Here is an 18,400-nt window from a genome sequence, read left to right on the forward strand (position 1 = left end):
TGATCAAAAATTTTCACAATTTACAGATAAATTGATAGATCGCGGAGAGATATTCCGGACTGATAATAAGACCGCTGGACTAAAAAAGATATTAACCAGCGCAATGCACATAGGGAAGCATGTGTGAGATCTTTAAAGGAATAGCGCGGGGGCCTGGAAGCAGTTCAAGGTTTTGTTTATCATCGGTTACAAATTGCGGTTTTTAACATTAGCATAATTGTTGCTCGAAAGGATAGAAGTTTACTTTAAAGTCCCAGGTGATACCCAGAAACAGTCGCAGATAAAGTTCTGAAATGGCGTTGAAACTGGTTGTTAAGGTCAGTTGATATTTTATAGTTATATTTTCACAAGACAGACTTTTTCAAAAGAAAACCCATACTTACTCAAGCGTTATTTTTACATTTAGGGGTCCAACGATCATAAGAAAGCACTCAGCCAGCTCGGCGACTGTCCAACCAGTCAGCGATTTGTGATGGTATTAGGTCTAAAGGGAATCCCATTCCAGATAGAATACGTGGATCTCAATAAAAATGCCAAGTATAAAAAACTACCTGTCCTTGAACCCGGCGATAGAGAGCCGATAGATAACTACGAGGCGATTGAGGATTACATAGAGAATAACTTTCCAGAACCAGATCTAAAGATTGCAGAATACTCTAAGGCCGACAAAGCTGGACAAGATCTATACTCAAAATTTGCGAAATTTATGCGTAACAGCAACCCTAAACTCGACGCTAAGCTTCGTGGTGATCTAAACAGGGAATTGCTTAAGCTCAACGAGTTTCTGGAAAATGAGAGCCCGGGAGCTTACTTGGATGGCGAAAAACTGAAGCTCCCTGACTGTAACTTGCTGCCAAAGTTGATGCATGTGAAGGAAGCTGGAGAACTAAAAGGGTTTACAATATCTCAAGAATATGGAGGTGTACTAGAATATCTAAAACAAGCTACAAGGCAAAAAGTTTTCCGCGATACTTTCACTGACCAAGTGAAAGAAGGCATTAAATCGGGCTGGTGGAAGAAAATGGGAAATTAAATGAGAGCTATTCATGTGTTAAATAGGATACTGACCTAGACGACAGACAAGTTGAACTCAATATTAATAGGTGCAGGTTTTTCTCGAAATCTCGTAACCACACTCTTTGCTGTACTAAAATACTTGTTATCTACTTTAAAGAAATGGAAGGTATCTCGCTCTATTACATGCTAAGAGATTCACTGTTGCTGTAGAGCTATGGTACCCTTGTCAAGAATTTGCTAAGATGGAATTGCGGAAGAGCATTTGCAGATAAGTGACAAATGTACACAATATTCATATAGTTTTTATCAGCCAAGTGAGAGCTAAGAGGAATCCATTCTTGGGAATGTAGTGGCGGTTTTCACACTCGAAAGAAAAAACTTAGAAAAACGCAAAGTCTACTTATCAGTAGCAGACTCCAGAATATTCCGCACATTGTGTTCGAGAGAGTTAAAATGATAAATTATTCAGTCGTACGACTTAGTTAGGGAGTCCCTGTTGATCTTCCGAAAAAGATGCCCGAATTTTATACCTATTTTGCCCTCTTTCTTCCCGAAAAAGAAATTTTTTATTTATTAAATAAGTAGTTCGCAACCTTATCCTTTGGAAAAGAGAAATAAAAAGAACACAATCAATGTGAAGAGTTTTGTTAAATTTCATTAAAGCATGCTTGTCTCTTAAAAATAACATTATGCAAATGACAGATTGCGTTTTTGTGTTTGCTGTATTTGCATTTATAGACGCCATGATAAAAACATTAGTGGTGCGCGTATTTGATACTGAGCGAGATTGATACCCTTCCTCCGGACAAGGCCGGAGTAATTATAGACTGGTCAAGTTCCAATATCGGCAAAACAAGGGGCGGGATAATATGTCGTTATTTTCAATTATTTTGTTGAACACCTTTTGGCCTGAAGCTACTATAGATTTTCGTTTGTATTAAACAGAGCCATATAAGGGAACAAATTTGAGTGAAAAGTTTTCATTATGTTAACCTACATGGTACGTCAGTAGTCACAAACAAACTCATTGACAAAGACGGCTAATAAAGGATCTTTGAAAATAGTTGCAATTTTCATTAAGGACAGTCCTTTTTGTATTTCTTTCAACCAAGATGAACTCGATACAAAGTTCCATTTCGTGTTTATTTTGCTAGTTTGGAGCTTTAAAACTGGAATCCGGGAATCACAACTGTCACAAACACTTTTACAAATAGCGTGATTGCTCTCTAGTGTCATCATTCAGCTGTCACTTATCAAACTTAAAATTTTCTTTTTATTTCGATTCGAAATAAACTCCAGTTTCCTTCTTAAATTTTTCGACATATTTTCCTAACAGTCGTTTCCTGTGTTTTTTACATTTTTGATAGAGCATAAAAGCGTGAAAAACAATGCATAACGATTGCTGAATTTCTAGTTTAATAATTTTTCGTTCTTAGGACTAATAAATTCCTTTCTGAACCACAGAAAAGATGTACCGACATTAACTCCCCTTCGATCTTCGTTTAATAACTGTGTATCAAAACATTTTTAAAAGTATCTTCATCCATTCGTTTGTTAATTACAAACAACCTCGTCACTGGGTCGGAGAGGGTTTGTAGGTATATCTTATACAGGGGGTCTCAAATCGCGTACACGGTTTCTTTTTTCATCCAAAGTTCTAAGCAAGCTAACGGATTCGAGATGAAGGTATACTGCTTTCTTACAGTCTTGGGAGAGTTTTTGGCGTTTTGGCCAATTTTTTCGGGTGTATAAAGGAATCAGTTATTCCTCTTGCCAACCCTGGCTTCAAGGGATCGACAGTGAAGTGTATATTAGCGTCTTTCTCTCAGACCCAGTCATCTTTCGTGTCTTTGTTGTTGCGGTGAGACTAAATGCTAATGAATGGTGTCAAACCTTGCCATGTGCCGGCCGCTCGCTTTACATGTGCTGAACACTGATGATATATTACTGACCGCGTGTATACGGTGTGGTAGTTCAGTTTCTACAATCCATTTCCTTATTTAGTTATGGTCCCTTTTGTTTCTGCTTCTTTGCAGATGAATATGGAACCTGCAAAGCAATTAAGACCCATAATGTTCAGTGTTTGACATGCGTGGGCTTGGCTCTGAGCCCACAGTCTCCTCTTGAACAGCGATTGGCTAGCTTGAAGGAGTTCACACGAAACTGGTGGTCTATCAAAATAAAAACAGGTGCCGGGAAACAGACCCTACGAAAACATATCGTATCTTCCTGTACTCTGCTGAGGGAAATATGGCGGGATATACTCACACTGGTCAATACGGGGAGGGAACGTGGCAAACAGAAAAGAAAAATATTACAGAAAGAAGTCGATTTATGTTTAACAACGAACTGATGAGTGACGTCCATTTTATCGTTGGCAAGTCGGAGAAATTGAGGATTCCAGCTCATAAATTCGTTATGGCAATCAGCAGCCCTGTCTTCTATGCCATGTTTTATGGGAGAATGGCTGAAAAGGAAAACGAAATTAAAATCGGTGACTGTGAAGTTGGCAGCTTTCTAGAACTCCTGAGATACATTTACTACGACGAAGCAAACATTGATCCAACGAACGTGTTTGGCATTTTGTACTTGGCAAAGAAATACATCCTCCCATTTTTGGCTGAGAAGTGTGTGCATTTCCTCGAAGAAAACATTGATTATCAAAATGCCTTCACCCTCCTAGCTCAAGCGCGCTACTTTTGTGAGCCGAAACTAGAGGAAAAGTGCTGGGAAATTATCGACAGAGAAACGGCGAGAGTGTTGTCTTCAGATTCCTTCACGGAAATCGATCATGAAACCTTACTTGCAGTACTAACACGTGACACCTTGACGGTTCTTGAAGCAGACCTCTTCAAAGCCATTAAACGCTGGGCGGAGGCCGAATGCAACCGGAAAATCCTTCCGCCAACACCAGAAAACAAAAGAGGTGTTCTCTTGAGCGCTCTTAATTTTATTCGGTTCCCAGTCATGACTCTGAGAGAATTTTCAGAGGATGCCGCGCAGTCGGGAATTCTTACTTCGGAGGAAACTATAAATATATTTTTGTATTTTGGGTCTAAAAACGAATCCAAAGTTAACAGCTTCCTGACCCACCCCCGGCAAGGCGCCCATAGGGTGTATCGCTGTAGAAGGTTCCCCAGTTATGGACAAGATTGGCTGTGTGAGGGAACAAACGTTGATAGTATCAAGTTCACAGTTGATCGAGATCTTACTGTTTTAGGAGTTGGACTTTATGGAGTAAGTAACGTAGAGGACAGTTCAAGATCGTTTAGTGTGGATGTAGAGTTGTTGGACTCACATAATGACGTTATGTGCACTTATGAAGGAACTTTCTTTGCTGATGCAAATAAACATGTGAATGACATCTTATTTGACGAACCTGTTGTAGTAAGATGTCAGCAGCCGTACGTCATTCGCGTCCTTCTAAAAGGACCCTCCACGCTGGGGGGTACTGACGGAATGAGAGATGTCATAGCAGAGGGTATTAGGTTTAGATTCGACGTAGATGAAGCCAGCTTCAACGGAACAACAACGGCTGATGGACAAATTCCAGACATTATTTTTAAAATTTAGGATAAAATCGTTTAAAAAAGTGATAGCAAATGCCAAACCCAGCTACAAACTGAATTGTGCTCATCCCAGTCCACTGCAGTGTGATCCGTCTGATGTGTATCTTTCGGCACCTAGTTCTGTTCGAATCCTTCTGGGTTTAAGAAAAGGTTTTTTTTACACGTTTTTGTTAACACCGATGATATAGTGTTCTGATTGCAATGAGTATGAACACTCTTCATTTCTCAAAATATTATTTGTCCATTTGCTAATGAATTATTTTCATTGAGTATCAACAGTATCTTGATGATGATTATAATTCAAAGCTAAAAATAGAATGTAAACAAATTCCCTCTCTTTCCCTTATCCTCAGCAACAAACTACAGCTCTCACAACTCTTTCCTGAAACTCTTTCGGAATGAGAACAGTTTCAAGCGGATACATATCTAAACCCTAACAAAAATCATAGGAGAAAAACGCAAGAATGGTGACAATATATAGAATCAACCAATTTAAAATTGTTTAAAAGAAGAAGTAGATGTTAATAAATGACTAGATCTGCGGTATCTAAGCCAGCTGCTTTCATGCATCGCAATTGTTTTTACTCTGAACTCGAAGTCATTCATTTAGCCAATCAGGTTACTAAACATCTGAACATCTAGACGTAAGATGTTCAAAGGCAGGAAGATATAAAAATTAATATCTTCCAGAAAGTAAGGACACGGGGATCCAGAAAGTAAACAAGGAAACAGCCATCCTTTATAAAACAAACAAACCGGTGAGAGAAACGGGAATAAGGTCGTTCTGGCTCTGAGCATTGTTCTTAGAAAAATCACGAAATTGAAAAGAGGGCAAGGAACTATGAACTACTTTGGACGAGAATCTTTGTTATTTTACTTTTTCTTTTATTTTAATTTCTTTTGGTTGGTTTGTTCTTTGTTTGTTTTCTTTTACTTAAGACTCTAACCTGCGATTCGGACATTTTTTTTAGGGAGGGGACCTTCCTTTGAAGAAATCCCGAGGTGAATTCATAGCAAAGGTGGCTTTCATGTCAAAAATCCCTCAAATTGCCATAATTGATCTAGAGGTAGAAGCAATGATATAATATTTCGGATGTAGAACTGGGGGAATGAAATAAGCAGTGTGAAGTTACCTGGACAGGTAGCACAAAAGAGCAGGTTGATAAGACTCTCTTCAAAATCAATGCTTTGAAACAAACAGATTTAAATGCTGCAAGCTTAGAGTAATTCGTTTCAATGTCGTTTGGCCAGTGTAATTTTAGAACCAAACGACCCGTTCAGTTAAAGTCATGAGCAGTTAGTTTGTCTCGTCAAGTGTCAAAACTTACGGGTAGTGTTAATAATGACGACACGCATGATTTCACTCAATTATTGGCTCTTTCGCTGGCGCGAGGGTCAAAAATAACTCGGCAACACAGAAAAATCATGGATTTGCTTTAATCTGTACATTCCTTCTTCAAACATGATGGCCTCCTGACCATTCCAATGTATGAAGCTGTGGTTTTGTGGTTATGTTCCAGCTTCAATGGGCACTGTTTGGATTACTCCTGTGGCCTCTAGTTAGTACAGTGGGAGACACGCGATCCCACGGTGCTGGACGGAAAATGTCGACACTATTGTCATTTGATTTGAGACGAAAAACTAAGCATCATCATGAGAGAAATGTTACTATTTCACCTACAGCACCAGCTCCAGCCACAAATAACGCAGAAGAAGAAGAAGAAGAAGAAGAAGTAGAGTTTTCGCTTAGGGTATGTGTCATATTTCTAGACCAAATTTCCCTCTTTATGAGACGTAAAAGAGAGGCATGCGGTTATTACATTTGTATTTTTCATTCGATGCTTTTTTTTTGTGACAGAGTACTTCGTACGCTTATGTTATTGAGTTGGATCTTGGCACACCTCCACAAAGGGTAACGCATTTGTTCATAACATAAGTGATAAACCCTTATTGCTCAGACAGGTTTCAACATTTATTAACTTCCCACAGAAAGATAACAGAAAGGGAATTGTTAGTTAGTGTCGACATTTTCCACAAACTTCTTGTAGCTGCTCTATAATAGAATAAGAGTGAGGTATTTGATGTTATCAAATGAGCTGCGAGTACAATAATAAAGAATATAAACATGAGAGACTGGAACTATTATGCTTAAAAACCTGGTTGTACAATATTTTCGTTTATGCCAGAGAAGGATGTTCTATTCGTTGATTAGGTTTCCTCCATCTGACAATACTGGCATCAACGTAACATTAATAAAACAATTAAAATGATTTCAGAGTAGGTGAAAAGATACAAATATACTACATTTCTTATTTATAGCTGGAATTTTTAATCGATACTGGCTCGTCTAACATGGCAATAGCAGGTGAGTACTGCTGCTACAAACATCAGATTTCATATTGAAGATGACAGCTGCCGCATAAACTACTTTACAACATGTGATTTCAATGAGCAGATTATGAAGCGGCTAAAGAGGTCTGTCTCGTATCCATCTTACTTTTATTATTGATCATGTAGTGATTCTTTGTTTGTTTTGTTGTTGTTGATTTTAATCTTTAACTGTTTCCGTGCCGTTTAATGGACTTCTGTTTAAAGTAGCGAAAGCACAGGTAGCCCAAGCTCGAATATTGCGTAACATTCAAAATATAAGGATTTGTATGGGAAAAAAACCTATCGTTTCCGTAACCTACGAAAATGAAAGGATTTCAATAAAAAACAGCTTACCTTACTTAAAATGTGTGTTTCGTCTCTCCTGTGTGGTCCATGGGCCGATTTATGGCCGTTTTATGGGTTTTTATGTAAACGTTTTTCTTTCTATATAAAGGTTTACCAAGGTTGGGCACTCCAGCAAAGCGGCTCGACTGATCCCCCGAAGGAAAACGGCCGGAAATTCGCTCCAACTGCTCCAATCGCCTCCAAATTCCGCCCAGGTATCACACGATAGTTCTTCTTTCCATTCGTTATCTTGCTTCAAGACTCCTTTGCACCGAGAGCGAATCAAAGGTCGCAAATCTCTGCAACCTTTCCCGTCTGAAGCCATCGACTAAGGTTCGGCCTGAACTCCGCGTCACCGTTGACAGATAGCGACACGGCCTGAGACTCAAATTACTCACACTCGGGGTGGGAGACAGTCTCTTGCTCCCGTTGTAAACCTTTACATAGAAAGAAAACTGTTTCCATAAAAACTCATAAAACGGCCATAAATCGGTCCGTGGACCACACAGGAAAGACGAAACACACATTTTAAGTAAGGTAAGCTGTTTTTTTATTGAAATACTTTCATTTTCGTAGGTTACGGAAACGATAGGCTTTTTTCCCATACAAATCCTTATATTTTGAATGTTACGCAACAATGCCGATGCTGGCCGATGCTCATATTTCGAGCTTGGGCTACCTGTGGCGAAACTTAACTTTTTATCTCTCTGTTATTTATTTTATTTTTTTCCTCCTGTTTAGGGCCTCGATGCCGTGACGAAATGGAGCATAAGTGCGAGATAGAAACATACTACTATCCAGAGAAATCTAGCACATCTGAAAACCAACACTCCTCAGTAAGTAACGAAAATGCGTCATTTTTGGGTTATACACAATCAGAACGCTCTCTTTAATATTATGGTGTTGCTAGTATAATTTCTGGCCTGAAGGCTTAATTAATAAGAAAACAAAGGTTATTTTCTGCCTTCTGAGGCCGTTGCCAAAATACTGCAGTTCCGTTAACCAGCTGTGTGCAGTGGCCTTACAGTGTAACTCCTACGACAAATTTTCCCTCTGCATTGCTGATTAGTGTCGGGGAAAACGAGTCCACGCAATGTAAAGTCTATTAAAGTCTTAGTTTACTCAAAGTATTACAAAGTTTAATGCACGTAGGTAAAGAATAAGGTGATATATCTTACACAGAAATTATTTGATAATTCTTTCCTGACATGTTCGTTTCTTCAGATTGAAACGGAATATGGAAAAGGGGCGTGGTCGGGGAACATTTACCGTGATGTTGTGGCTTTCCCAGGTGATGGTAAGCGGCGGCTATTAATGTAACAACATATCAAACTAAGCGGTTTTGATGAATAATAATGTGACTATATAACTTACATTCTTAGGTCCCAGAACTACAGCAGAGTTTGCAGTAATAAGTCACGAAAAAGATTTCTTTCTGAGTAAGTAATAATATTCTTTGTTCTTTTTAAACTGATTTTCTTGACTAAATATATAAAATAACCCCAAGCTCAGGTAAAAAAATCGCTTTGATTTTATTGACGAGCTTTTTCAAATACTTTTTGGGCTTTCAATGCAGGAAACTCAATTAATGAAGGTATTCTTGGTCTAGCTTACAAGAGTTTGGCGACAGATGAAGTACAGGTCAGTGATCAAGGCATCTTTTTTTTTTCAATAATTTTAAAAATTGAATCGAAAGATCTGTATTAACTGAATACTTATTTATTTTCTTAGCCACTGTATGATCAGCTCGTTCAAGACAGTAAAGTTCCTAATGTGTTTTCTCTCGGTTTATGTAACGGAATGGTGAGTGAAAAACGCGATGCTCTTTTGCACATTAAACTTCCACATGGCCTAATTAAAGAATTCTCTAAAAGGAAAATTTATTTCTATAACTTTAGGAACAAAGGTGTCTTAGTTTTTTTCGATTTTCTTATTCTCTCTCTCACTTCAGAGCTACATCTTTCGTTCGTTCCTTTTTCAAAATGCGTATCGTCCTCCTTTCTTCGTAATTCGAACTTGGCCTTATTTTATATGCGATGTTTTTTCCAAAGGGTAAAATCTGGCTGGACTTTCCAGAATCATCTGAGTATCATGGGCCACTACACTATACAGGCATTGATCAGGAGACCTGGTACAGTGTTACAATGACAGGCATTGTGAGTGTGTGGTACATTGTTAACCAAATATGGCGAGAAAATTGACCTTGCTAACTGAAAGCAAATCAGTAGTGTTCCCAATTCAATTATAGGCGGGAAACTTTCATCGACCCAAATAGGTTTTCTATCACCCGAATGTTAAAGTTAGATACATCAGTTATACGCGAAGATTTGAACATTATGCTTTTGAGCGTCACCCTCAAATTAATTTTCTCATTATTATTCACCAGATCATCTCTTTATGCTAAAAACATACCCATTATGCCGGTATTATAATCGGCATTATGTCCAAAATTACGCCGGCATAATGTATCTATAAACCCTGTTAAAGAGCTGGTGTAAGGCTGTAAAAGCAAGAAACCATTGATGGTGGCGTTAAAGTCTTAACCGATTTTTTGAAAGAAGACCATGATCGTACTTGAATATTTGGGGAGCAAGGCAAGGGTGGCGCCGTGGCACTACGTTGAGAGCACTCGCTTCCCACCAAATTAATGTAGCCGGGGTCCCGGCGTCGACGCCATATGTGGGTTAAGTTTGTCGTTGGTTCTCTCCAAACAACAACAACAACAACAACAATTTATTCAATTGTCAAATAATTTAAGTCTATGTTACCCACAATTAGCGGAGCTATTCTAGGTGGGCAACAATACAATAATTGTCTCCTATAAAGTCGGCAAAAGGACATAAGTAAAGAGAGAGAAAAAATAAAATGAAAATAAATAAATAAAAGGTAGCACCTATAGATATAAGGAAGGAAAACACTTTAACTGAATAAGGAGTTCAGGTAGCAACTGGCAATGGTACTCATATCAACATACACATTCTTAGTCTCCAAAACCTTAATCAGTAATTTTCGTAATTTACGCTTGAAAGGATCTTTGCGCTGTTCACGTAACGTAAGAGGAATTTTGTTTCAAATTCTTACACCACTTCTAGAAAAAGATAATAATAGCTGATTGAGTCTAAATCTCTGGACATAAAAATTACCTGCAGCAGAAAATCTGGTATAATGAGAATGTATCACGTTAGAACGGCGAACAATTCAGAAATTTTAGAACGGGCCCGGTTATTGGAGATATCGTGCATTAGGATAGCCCATTATTTAAAGTACAGCAAATTCAGAAGCAAAACACCAAGACCTGACGAACAGAGGTATGGCATGAGCTCTCCTGTCAGAAAAGTACATTAACCGTAGACTTCGTTTTAGAATTAGAATTTTGTTCAGACTTGAATTGGCAGCTTGTCGCCATGCAGTTAGTCCATAGGAAATGTACGGTTCGATTAAGGAACGATAAAGCTTTAAGAGAGTACTGGTAGGCACAAAATGCCTAAGCCTGGCAATGATGTCTACCCCTTTGCTTTTTTTGACCAAATATAGTCTATGTGGTACCTCCCTTGCTCCGAGAGGTTTTTCTCCAGGTACTCCGGTTGCTCCGGGTACTCCAGCATTTCCAAATTCCAATTCGACCCGGAATCAGGTAGACGAAGAACTACCGTGGATGTGCTACCTTCAAATCGTTATTTATTTATTTATATTGGACGTGGTAAGACCAAACCTGTAGAGGCTATATATAATATAATATAAGATCTTTATGTAGTTAATATGTTTAAAATAAACGTAATCATAAAGAATGTAGAAACAGAAAAGAAACCTTTCTAGCTATTTAATATTATTATACATCAGACTCACTATGAAAAAAAATGTGATTGGTCGAGAGCATTCAATCAATTCACAATAGCTTGTGAACTTGACATGATAAATGCAATATCTGCTGCAGATATTGCATTTATCATGTCAAGTTCAACGTCTGCCTGGTTACCAAGCCCCTTGGAGTGTTCTCCTTAGAAACAGAATGGCTGAATGTCTTCTTTTGCCTATTGTTTAAAAAATGTATAATAAAACAATTATTGAATTCGGTTTTCGCATGATATTATGAATTATCAAAACCTCGTGTCTGTATTATCTGCCTCAGCCTTCGGCTTCGGCAGATAACACAAACCTCGGTTTTGATAATTCATGATATCATGCTCAACCTCATCCAATAACTGTTTATTAAATGATGTCGCTAAAACTTAGCTGTGACAAACAGAATCATACACGGCAAATGTCGAGCAAAATGCAGACTGTACTTTACCTTTTAACATCTGTCAATGTATTGTTGTATTTCAGGATGTTGCTGGCAACAGCCTAGGTTTGCTACCTCCGAGTTTTTCATCTGCTATTGTGGATAGTGGTGAGTTCCTTAGAAACAGGCAGTAACGATTTGTTGGGCAAAGAAGGATTTGTTGTTGATCTTTGCAGTTTGCACTTAAGGAAGCGTGTGTTATATGAAACCTGTGGTTAGAGCGCTAAACCAAGCGATAAGTACTCGAATCCCGTTGCCTCGGGACCCCGAGATTGAGACGTTTGTCATGCAGTAACCAATTACTTCTCGTGCGTTTGTCGAGGAAGATTTATGTCATGATTCATTTAAAAAAGAAGAAATTAAACACTTGTAATCTGCTACCCAGATCTCGCTGGCGTCTGTCTGTAGGTCTGGAAATCTTAGCTCGAGACCAGTTTCATACTTTAACTTGGCTGCGAGGCTGAGGGGAATGAAATAAAAAAAAAATCATTATTTCCTGAATCTCGATGCGACTTCTTTCGTTTTATATCCCTCAGTCTCGGTGCAAAGTATGAACCTTAATAATAACTTAACTGGTCGATTAGGGTTAGGCTACTCGATCCCCATCTAAAACTACCTAAGCAGGAAAACATCCAATCATATATGGATTTTTGTGTCGGCAGGTACAACGGACATCTTATTACAGCCTGAAATATACGAGGCCGTTATAGCAGAGCTAAAAACGGTGAGATAATATATAGATTTAGCCAGGGCTAAAAGCGAAGCTCTCGATTATATTTATAGTCTGTTCAAACAAAATATAAAATCGTGTAATGCTAAGCGGTGGAAAACGGTGAAAAACAACAATAGGTCTAATTAGCAAAAAAGCAACTTTACACGCGCAGCACTCTTTTTTTGTAGATTTCTTTGCCGTTGTTTTGTACGACCACAACGTGAAACTTCTAGAAACTTCTTAGTTACACGTTTTATGGAGGAAATGTCGTACGTGTTCTCGTTCACTTTTTTTCACTGCCGCTCATTTTCACATTGCATTGGTGGCCGCATTCTCATTTTGTCACCGCCGCTACACAATTTCCGTGTTGCTCTTCCAACAAAAAAAATGCCTCCTTTGTTTTTTATCTCTCTGCTCTAAATCTCTGTCGCCCTTTCTCTCGTTGAGCTTCGCTGGCCTGCCGCCCACGTTCTCTTTTTCTCTGTCTTTCTCTTGCTCTATATTCCAAATTTGTGCACATGACAATTTATCTAACCTTAATACTTTAGGCAACACGGATAAAGAAACAATTTCCGCTTTCCGTTTTCGTCTTTCTTGACTCTTTTGTTCTCTTTGCTTTACAAGACGCTGGTGGCTATGGGAATTCCCGCCAAAATAACCTCGAGTTGCATTTGGGTTGCCATACCTGTTGATTGAGTTATTTTACATTGGTATGCCTGTGGTGCGGACGGACGGTCTCTCGGGCAGGCGGTCGGTGTACGGTCGCGTGATTACCAAATTTTCTTGGATGGGTAAATTACTTCATTTTCTCACCCGCGGTGCTCCGCTGGCGCGCTTCGCGCGCGAGAGCTCCCCTATTAATCAGATACCAGAAAGCAGTAATTCTCACTGGCTAAGCACCTACAGTGTATTTTGGAAATCACCGTACCCTACTCGGCCGGGTTGTTCAAAGCTGGGTAAGAATATCCCAAGGTTAATGCGAAATTTCAATTCGAATATGAAGGTTTAAAAAGGAAAATAAGTTTAATTCATTTTGTCTACAATTTGATGATTGGACGCTTTATAAAGAATACAGAAAATTATCCGAGAAAATGCTTTGGAAAAAAAGAAAAAGAAACCCGGATTAAAAGTTATTTCCGGTTTAGCGCTAATCGGCCTTCGAACCACTAGCTCCAGATAAGTTAGTTATCTCAGACTAGCAGGTAACTAGTCTGTTCGTTGCGCGACTAATGCATGATTTCCAGGAGCAATGACAAACTGTGTTCCATGCGACAGTGTGTCTGTCGCCATTTTCTTCAAAGTAATGTACAGTAAAACAATTACTAGTTGTGTTTCGTGATACGCGGAATAATCAAGGTCTGGGCTGATAGCAATTTGCTCGACCTTGATTTCTCGGATATTACAAAAACCTCATTCAATAATTGTAAGATGTTATAAATCCCTCTTCTTTAAATGCAGCCATAGAATTATCATTGTTATTATTATTACCATTATTATCGTCATCAACGCCCTGCTCTTCACTATAATTATCATCATTAAAGTTATTGTCACTATTGTCGTGAAAATGACTATTTTTATGACGGTTTTGTCAATACGGTAATGATGCTGATTTCGACCTTTAGCCATGACGTAATGCAGGCGTTTTCTCACTTTTGCGATCACTCCACGTCTTTTTGCATAATTAAAAAAGTTGCGGATATGCCAAAAAACTTCTTACCTGGGTAAAAATCCATGACCAGTCAGTTTTATTTAACACTCACGTAACTTGCTTTAACCTCATTGTCATTTTATTTTGTTAGCGTGGGCCGCCAGTGGACGAACGCTTTTGGAACAGTTATTGTGTTGATACAGATCCTTACCAGTGGCCCTATCTTACCATCTATCTTAAGGACATGAGTGAGTTGAACGATCCTTATTAATGCCGAACGCTCTCAGATATATTTTATATATGCAGATTGTCGAGGCACTTAATTTAATGCTTATATTTTGCGTTTTTCCTCTGCAGTTGGAGGTTCATTTGGTTTGACAATTCTCGGAAAACACTATGTCAGAAAGCAAGAGTGAGTCATTCAGATTAGCAAACTGGTATTAAAGCCGCGACGCACTCTTGAAACCTCTTTGATTCGTTTCTCTTTTCAAATGTTACAGGTTAAATTTGATTTCAGGTTGATTTTGATTTAATGTAGGTTGCTTCTCAATTTCGAATGTCTCCTGGCCATAGAAGAAAAAGGAAATTGAGAATCAACCTAGGTTAAAAAAATTTAACCTGAAATCAAATTTTACCTGTAACACAAATACCACAGTTTAGGTACGATTGCTCAGGTCCTCATCGTGATCAAGACAGTTTTAAGGAGTCAAGAATAATTTTGATTACCAGATACTTAACAGTTATTGGACGAGGTTGAGCAAAGTATCGTGATTTGTCTGTGGCGAGCAGATCAATTATTTGCCGAAGCCGAAGGCCGAGGCAAATAATTGATCCAAATTTGCTTCGAATGATAACTGCAATTATCATTCGAAGCAAATTTTTCTTTCTTTTTATTGGCCGAGAGCACACCAAGTGACCTGCAAATAACTGCCTACAAATAATGGTCCGCTCATGCGCAATGCTGTCCAACAATTGGCTGTAAATAATATTCTGCTCATGCGTAAGGAAACCGTGCTTTTCTCCGTCTTGCGATCGTTCTTGCGTGAAAATGGCAGATCGCTTCGCTTCCCAAGGATATTCATTAAAAAAAACAAACTCGATCGAATGATAAAACAATTATTGAACTCAGTTATCGCAAAATATCGTGATTTGTCAGTGTCTCGCAGATCAATTATTTGCCTCAGCCTACGGCTTCGGCAAATAATTGATCTGCTCGCCACAGACAAATCACGATATTTTGCTCAACCTCGTCCAATAATTGTTAATTATTTGGAGCAAATTTTTTTTTAACACAAAGTTATAGTGGTTAACGATGTCAAGACTGACTTTGGTGCAACACTCACAATTGGTGTAACACTCACAAGTTTAGAGCTCGATTTGAACTGCCCCTTTTCCAAGGCCTCTACCTGTTTGGGCTTCGTTCTCTGGAGCTCGGTACTTTTTATACTGATTTCTATTGACTACAACTCTGATATTTACTTTATTTAAACTCAGCATGGGTAAGTATTTCTAGCTTATTTCTTTCTCGCTTTGTAAAAACTTAGCTGAAATAGGCGCCTTTTATATATGTTAAAGCGAATTCCACTGCCTCAGTATCGGTGTCAAACGCTCTGGAGCTGTACTTGGTGAAGTGGTCATGGAAGGTAACGTGGTAGTGTTTGATCGAGCCAATCAGAGAATAGGATTTGCACCCAGCAACATTTCACATGCAGAGGCTGGGCCTTGTGGTAAGAGACGTATTGTTAATTATATTTAGTAATATATTTTATTCCTTGGTGTTTCCGGCGGTAAATACATATCTTTGTTTCCTGTTTGTTTCTGTTTTAGTCTTTCTCATGTACGAACTTTATTATTTTGTTCTAGGAAATCCCATTCGTGTCAATAACACTGTGAAAGGTACGTCCCGCGGTAATAAGTTGCCGGCAACTGACCCGACCATCTCCGGCCTATAAAGTGCTATAAAACTGATGATAGAAACATCTACATTTGTATTGTATTTCACAACACTGTAGCCTCCCTTGAGCTTGTTAATCAAGGGACTAAGGCGTTGATCGAGGACCCTGTAAGGTGAAAACCATCCCCTATCTGTTATATGTATTGATCGATAGGCACTTTAGGGTCAGAGGAACGTTGAATGTTTCACATTTCTCTTTGGGTCCTTCATCAAATTAAGGAAAGAATGTGCTTCGCCTGTTTTTGTGTCGAGGTTCACCTTGAGTACTGTGATTAGAGAACCTATTTGACTGTACCATTTCTTAGCTAAACGCTCATAATATAAAGTAGCAGTGCAGGCGTATTAACATTTCAGGTGGGCGAAATCTTTTTTATGTTCATATTGTTGTAGCCGCCATATTTGATTTTGTGACAGAGGAAGATTGGGGGGAGTAGAAATAGTAACCCTTAGGGTAGGTGCGAGGGCGAAAGAAGGAGAGCGGGAAGGGGGTTAGGGTTAGGGTTAACATTCGCACGCCCGAAGAAAACGCCTGCACTGCAGGCTAAATATAAAGGTCCATCCCATCTCCATGTAAGCGACAGACGAAGTAACTCGAAACGAAAGACAAAACTCAAAGCGCTTTTTTTCAACTTTACTTTCTCTTTTTTCTTGTTAGGTCGTCTTCATAAATACTGTCGCGCTGACGAAATGCCGCAAGAGACGTGTTTCATGGAATGCAACTCCTGCGTCAAATATGGAGGCATCTGGTGTCCAAAGGGTCACGTGGTTGTCTGGATCAATGGTGTCAGGTTAACAAATTTTGCTTTAAATCTGCCACTTTTTACAAATGATGTGGAACCTTTGTCGTTAGAAATAAAGTCCAGAAAGAAAAACAACCTCAAATGTATGCTATGTTCAAATGAATATTTAAATAATTATTGTAGCCATTATCAATACCTTCTTAGCCATCCATGAACGAAAATTCCATTAAATAAAAGTGAAAATCCTTTCACGTCATTGCAGGTCAGTCTTAAGTACAAAGAGAGGCTTCTGCTGGCCAGGTAAATACTTAATACCGTATTTATTCGATTAACCGCCCTGGGCGCTTATTAAATTTTTGGACTTTGAGAGTGGGCGCTTATTCGAGGTGGGCGCTTATTCGAGGCTGGGCGCTTATTGAATTTTCACCATTTTCAGCAAGTGAAGTATGTTTATTTGGCAACAAAACAATAAATGCTAATAACAAAACGCAAAGCAAGGTTTCTGTAAAATACTCTGAAGAAAACTCCGTCCTCGGGGAAGTCTCTTATTAGAATTTATTCACTCAAGTGGGTGGGGTAGGGGTGAGCGCTTATTTGAGTTTGATTGGGAGGAGGAGGGGGTGGGCGCTTATTCGAGGCTGGGCGCTTGATAACTTTTTCTGCCTTTAGGATGGGCGCTTATTCGAGGTGGGCGCTAATTCGAGGCTGGGCACTTATTCGAATAAATACGGTATAAGCGTTACTTAACTTGCCTAGCGTTCCTTATCTCGGTGCGCGGTCTTTTCACCAGCCACTGATCTCTCATTGACTCCTGAAATTCAATTCTAGGGGGGCTGTTCACTTTAGATGCTACGAAAGTTCAGACGTTTCTTACCGGTCATGGAAGCGCTGAATTTCAAGCACATTGTGATTCGCTTGTGCCGATGTACAAACAGTGTTCAGGTATATAGACACTAAAAGCCCCTTGTTCAATTGTTCCAAGGTGTAAGACTCTTTATTTGGTATCACGTCATCTCCGCTTTTACATGTGGCAATGAATGGCTGAAAAAAACTCTCCCTCTCACATTCCCGTGCAAGTTGAACTTTTAATGTCCTCTTGAATGAGTTTTTTGAATCATTCTCTCCTCGTCACGTCACGCTAAGCTCTTTCCAGGTATACTTACACTTAAACAATGTATCCAACGATGCCATTCAACTTTCTCCCCCTTCAGGAGACCTATTAAGTTAGGTTAGCACACAGATTCTAATCTGTCAATATATAAATGTACTTTTGTTGTTTATTTCAGTGGAGGGTATTTGGATCCTGCTTTTGGGTGGCTTCCTGTTCTTTATTCTCTGTTCGTCGTTTCTATATTTCACCTGCCGAGCAGGCACGAAAATTCAGCCGGCTGACAAACGACGAAGTCCGAGTATTTCCGATAAATCTCTAAGTTCGCAAGATGGCTTCCTTTCCAGCAGATAACGCTATTTAGTAAAATCCAACTAGTGGCCTATTATCAATGATGCGTTCTGATTGGTTGAGCTATTACTAGGCTATATAATATAGCCCACTGGTAGCGAAAAGCGCCGGCTTTGAAAACCAAAACAATGGCGGCTGAATCGCGTTTCGGTAGCTTAAGTTATTGTGTCTCGATATTTTTGACCAACTAGTTGGATTTTATTGTAAAACGTCGATAGCTTAGGCTACCTTATATCTGCTTGACTCAGACAAGGCTTTTGAAAAGAATTGGTTGATTTAACAAGAAACTGGCTCAGGCAGTTTC

General features: G+C 39.0%; 3 protein-coding genes across 3 annotated transcripts; all 3 read left to right on the forward strand.

The window, feature by feature from the left end:
- Nucleotides 1-180: 180 nt before the first annotated feature.
- On the forward strand, nucleotides 181-1,389 carry LOC140929892 (chloride intracellular channel protein 4-like). Its single transcript, XM_073379590.1, has 2 exons — nucleotides 181-317; nucleotides 407-1,389. The coding sequence occupies exons 1-2, from the start codon at nucleotides 294-296 to the stop codon at nucleotides 1,031-1,033; spliced, it is 651 nt and encodes a 216-aa protein (XP_073235691.1). The 5' UTR covers nucleotides 181-293; the 3' UTR covers nucleotides 1,034-1,389.
- A 1,854-nt stretch (nucleotides 1,390-3,243) lies between these two features.
- On the forward strand, nucleotides 3,244-4,698 carry LOC140929893 (BTB/POZ domain-containing protein 6-like). The gene has a single exon (XM_073379591.1). It carries the CDS (start codon nucleotides 3,268-3,270, stop codon nucleotides 4,588-4,590), a length of 1,323 nt encoding a protein of 440 aa, XP_073235692.1. The 5' UTR covers nucleotides 3,244-3,267; the 3' UTR covers nucleotides 4,591-4,698.
- Nucleotides 4,699-5,974: 1,276 nt separating this feature from the next.
- LOC140931420 (beta-secretase-like) lies at nucleotides 5,975-18,364 on the forward strand. Its single transcript, XM_073381238.1, has 19 exons — nucleotides 5,975-6,337; nucleotides 6,445-6,498; nucleotides 6,906-6,951; nucleotides 8,043-8,137; nucleotides 8,526-8,598; nucleotides 8,684-8,740; nucleotides 8,878-8,942; nucleotides 9,033-9,104; nucleotides 9,353-9,457; nucleotides 11,628-11,691; nucleotides 12,246-12,307; nucleotides 14,095-14,191; nucleotides 14,301-14,355; nucleotides 15,519-15,670; nucleotides 15,807-15,839; nucleotides 16,553-16,685; nucleotides 16,900-16,937; nucleotides 17,466-17,579; nucleotides 17,924-18,364. Exons 1-19 carry the CDS (start codon nucleotides 6,098-6,100, stop codon nucleotides 18,097-18,099), a joined length of 1,731 nt encoding a protein of 576 aa, XP_073237339.1. The 5' UTR covers nucleotides 5,975-6,097; the 3' UTR covers nucleotides 18,100-18,364.
- The last annotated feature ends 36 nt before the right edge of the window (nucleotides 18,365-18,400 follow it).

This window comes from Porites lutea, chromosome 3 (assembly GCF_958299795.1).
Source record: "Porites lutea chromosome 3, jaPorLute2.1, whole genome shotgun sequence".
Lineage (NCBI taxonomy): Eukaryota > Metazoa > Cnidaria > Anthozoa > Scleractinia > Poritidae > Porites > Porites lutea.

What these genes read in the sequence shown, in the direction of transcription:
- LOC140929893 (XM_073379591.1), top strand. Translation starts at nt 3,268, where the DNA reads ATGGCGGGATATACTCACACTGGTCAATACGGGGAGGGAACGTGGCAA.
- LOC140929892 (XM_073379590.1), top strand. Translation starts at nt 294, where the DNA reads ATGGCGTTGAAACTGGTTGTTAAG. An exon ending in CGTTGAAACTGGTTGTTAAG is followed by an intron (nt 318 to 406) that starts GTCAGTTGATAT and finishes TTTTACATTTAG; the next exon opens with GGGTCCAACGATCATAAGAA.
- LOC140931420 (XM_073381238.1), top strand. Translation starts at nt 6,098, where the DNA reads ATGTTCCAGCTTCAATGGGCACTGTTTGGATTACTCCTGTGGCCTCTA. An exon ending in TTATAGCAGAGCTAAAAACG is followed by an intron (nt 12,308 to 14,094) that starts GTGAGATAATAT and finishes TTATTTTGTTAG; the next exon opens with CGTGGGCCGCCAGTGGACGA. An exon ending in CATCTATCTTAAGGACATGA is followed by an intron (nt 14,192 to 14,300) that starts GTGAGTTGAACG and finishes TTTCCTCTGCAG; the next exon opens with TTGGAGGTTCATTTGGTTTG.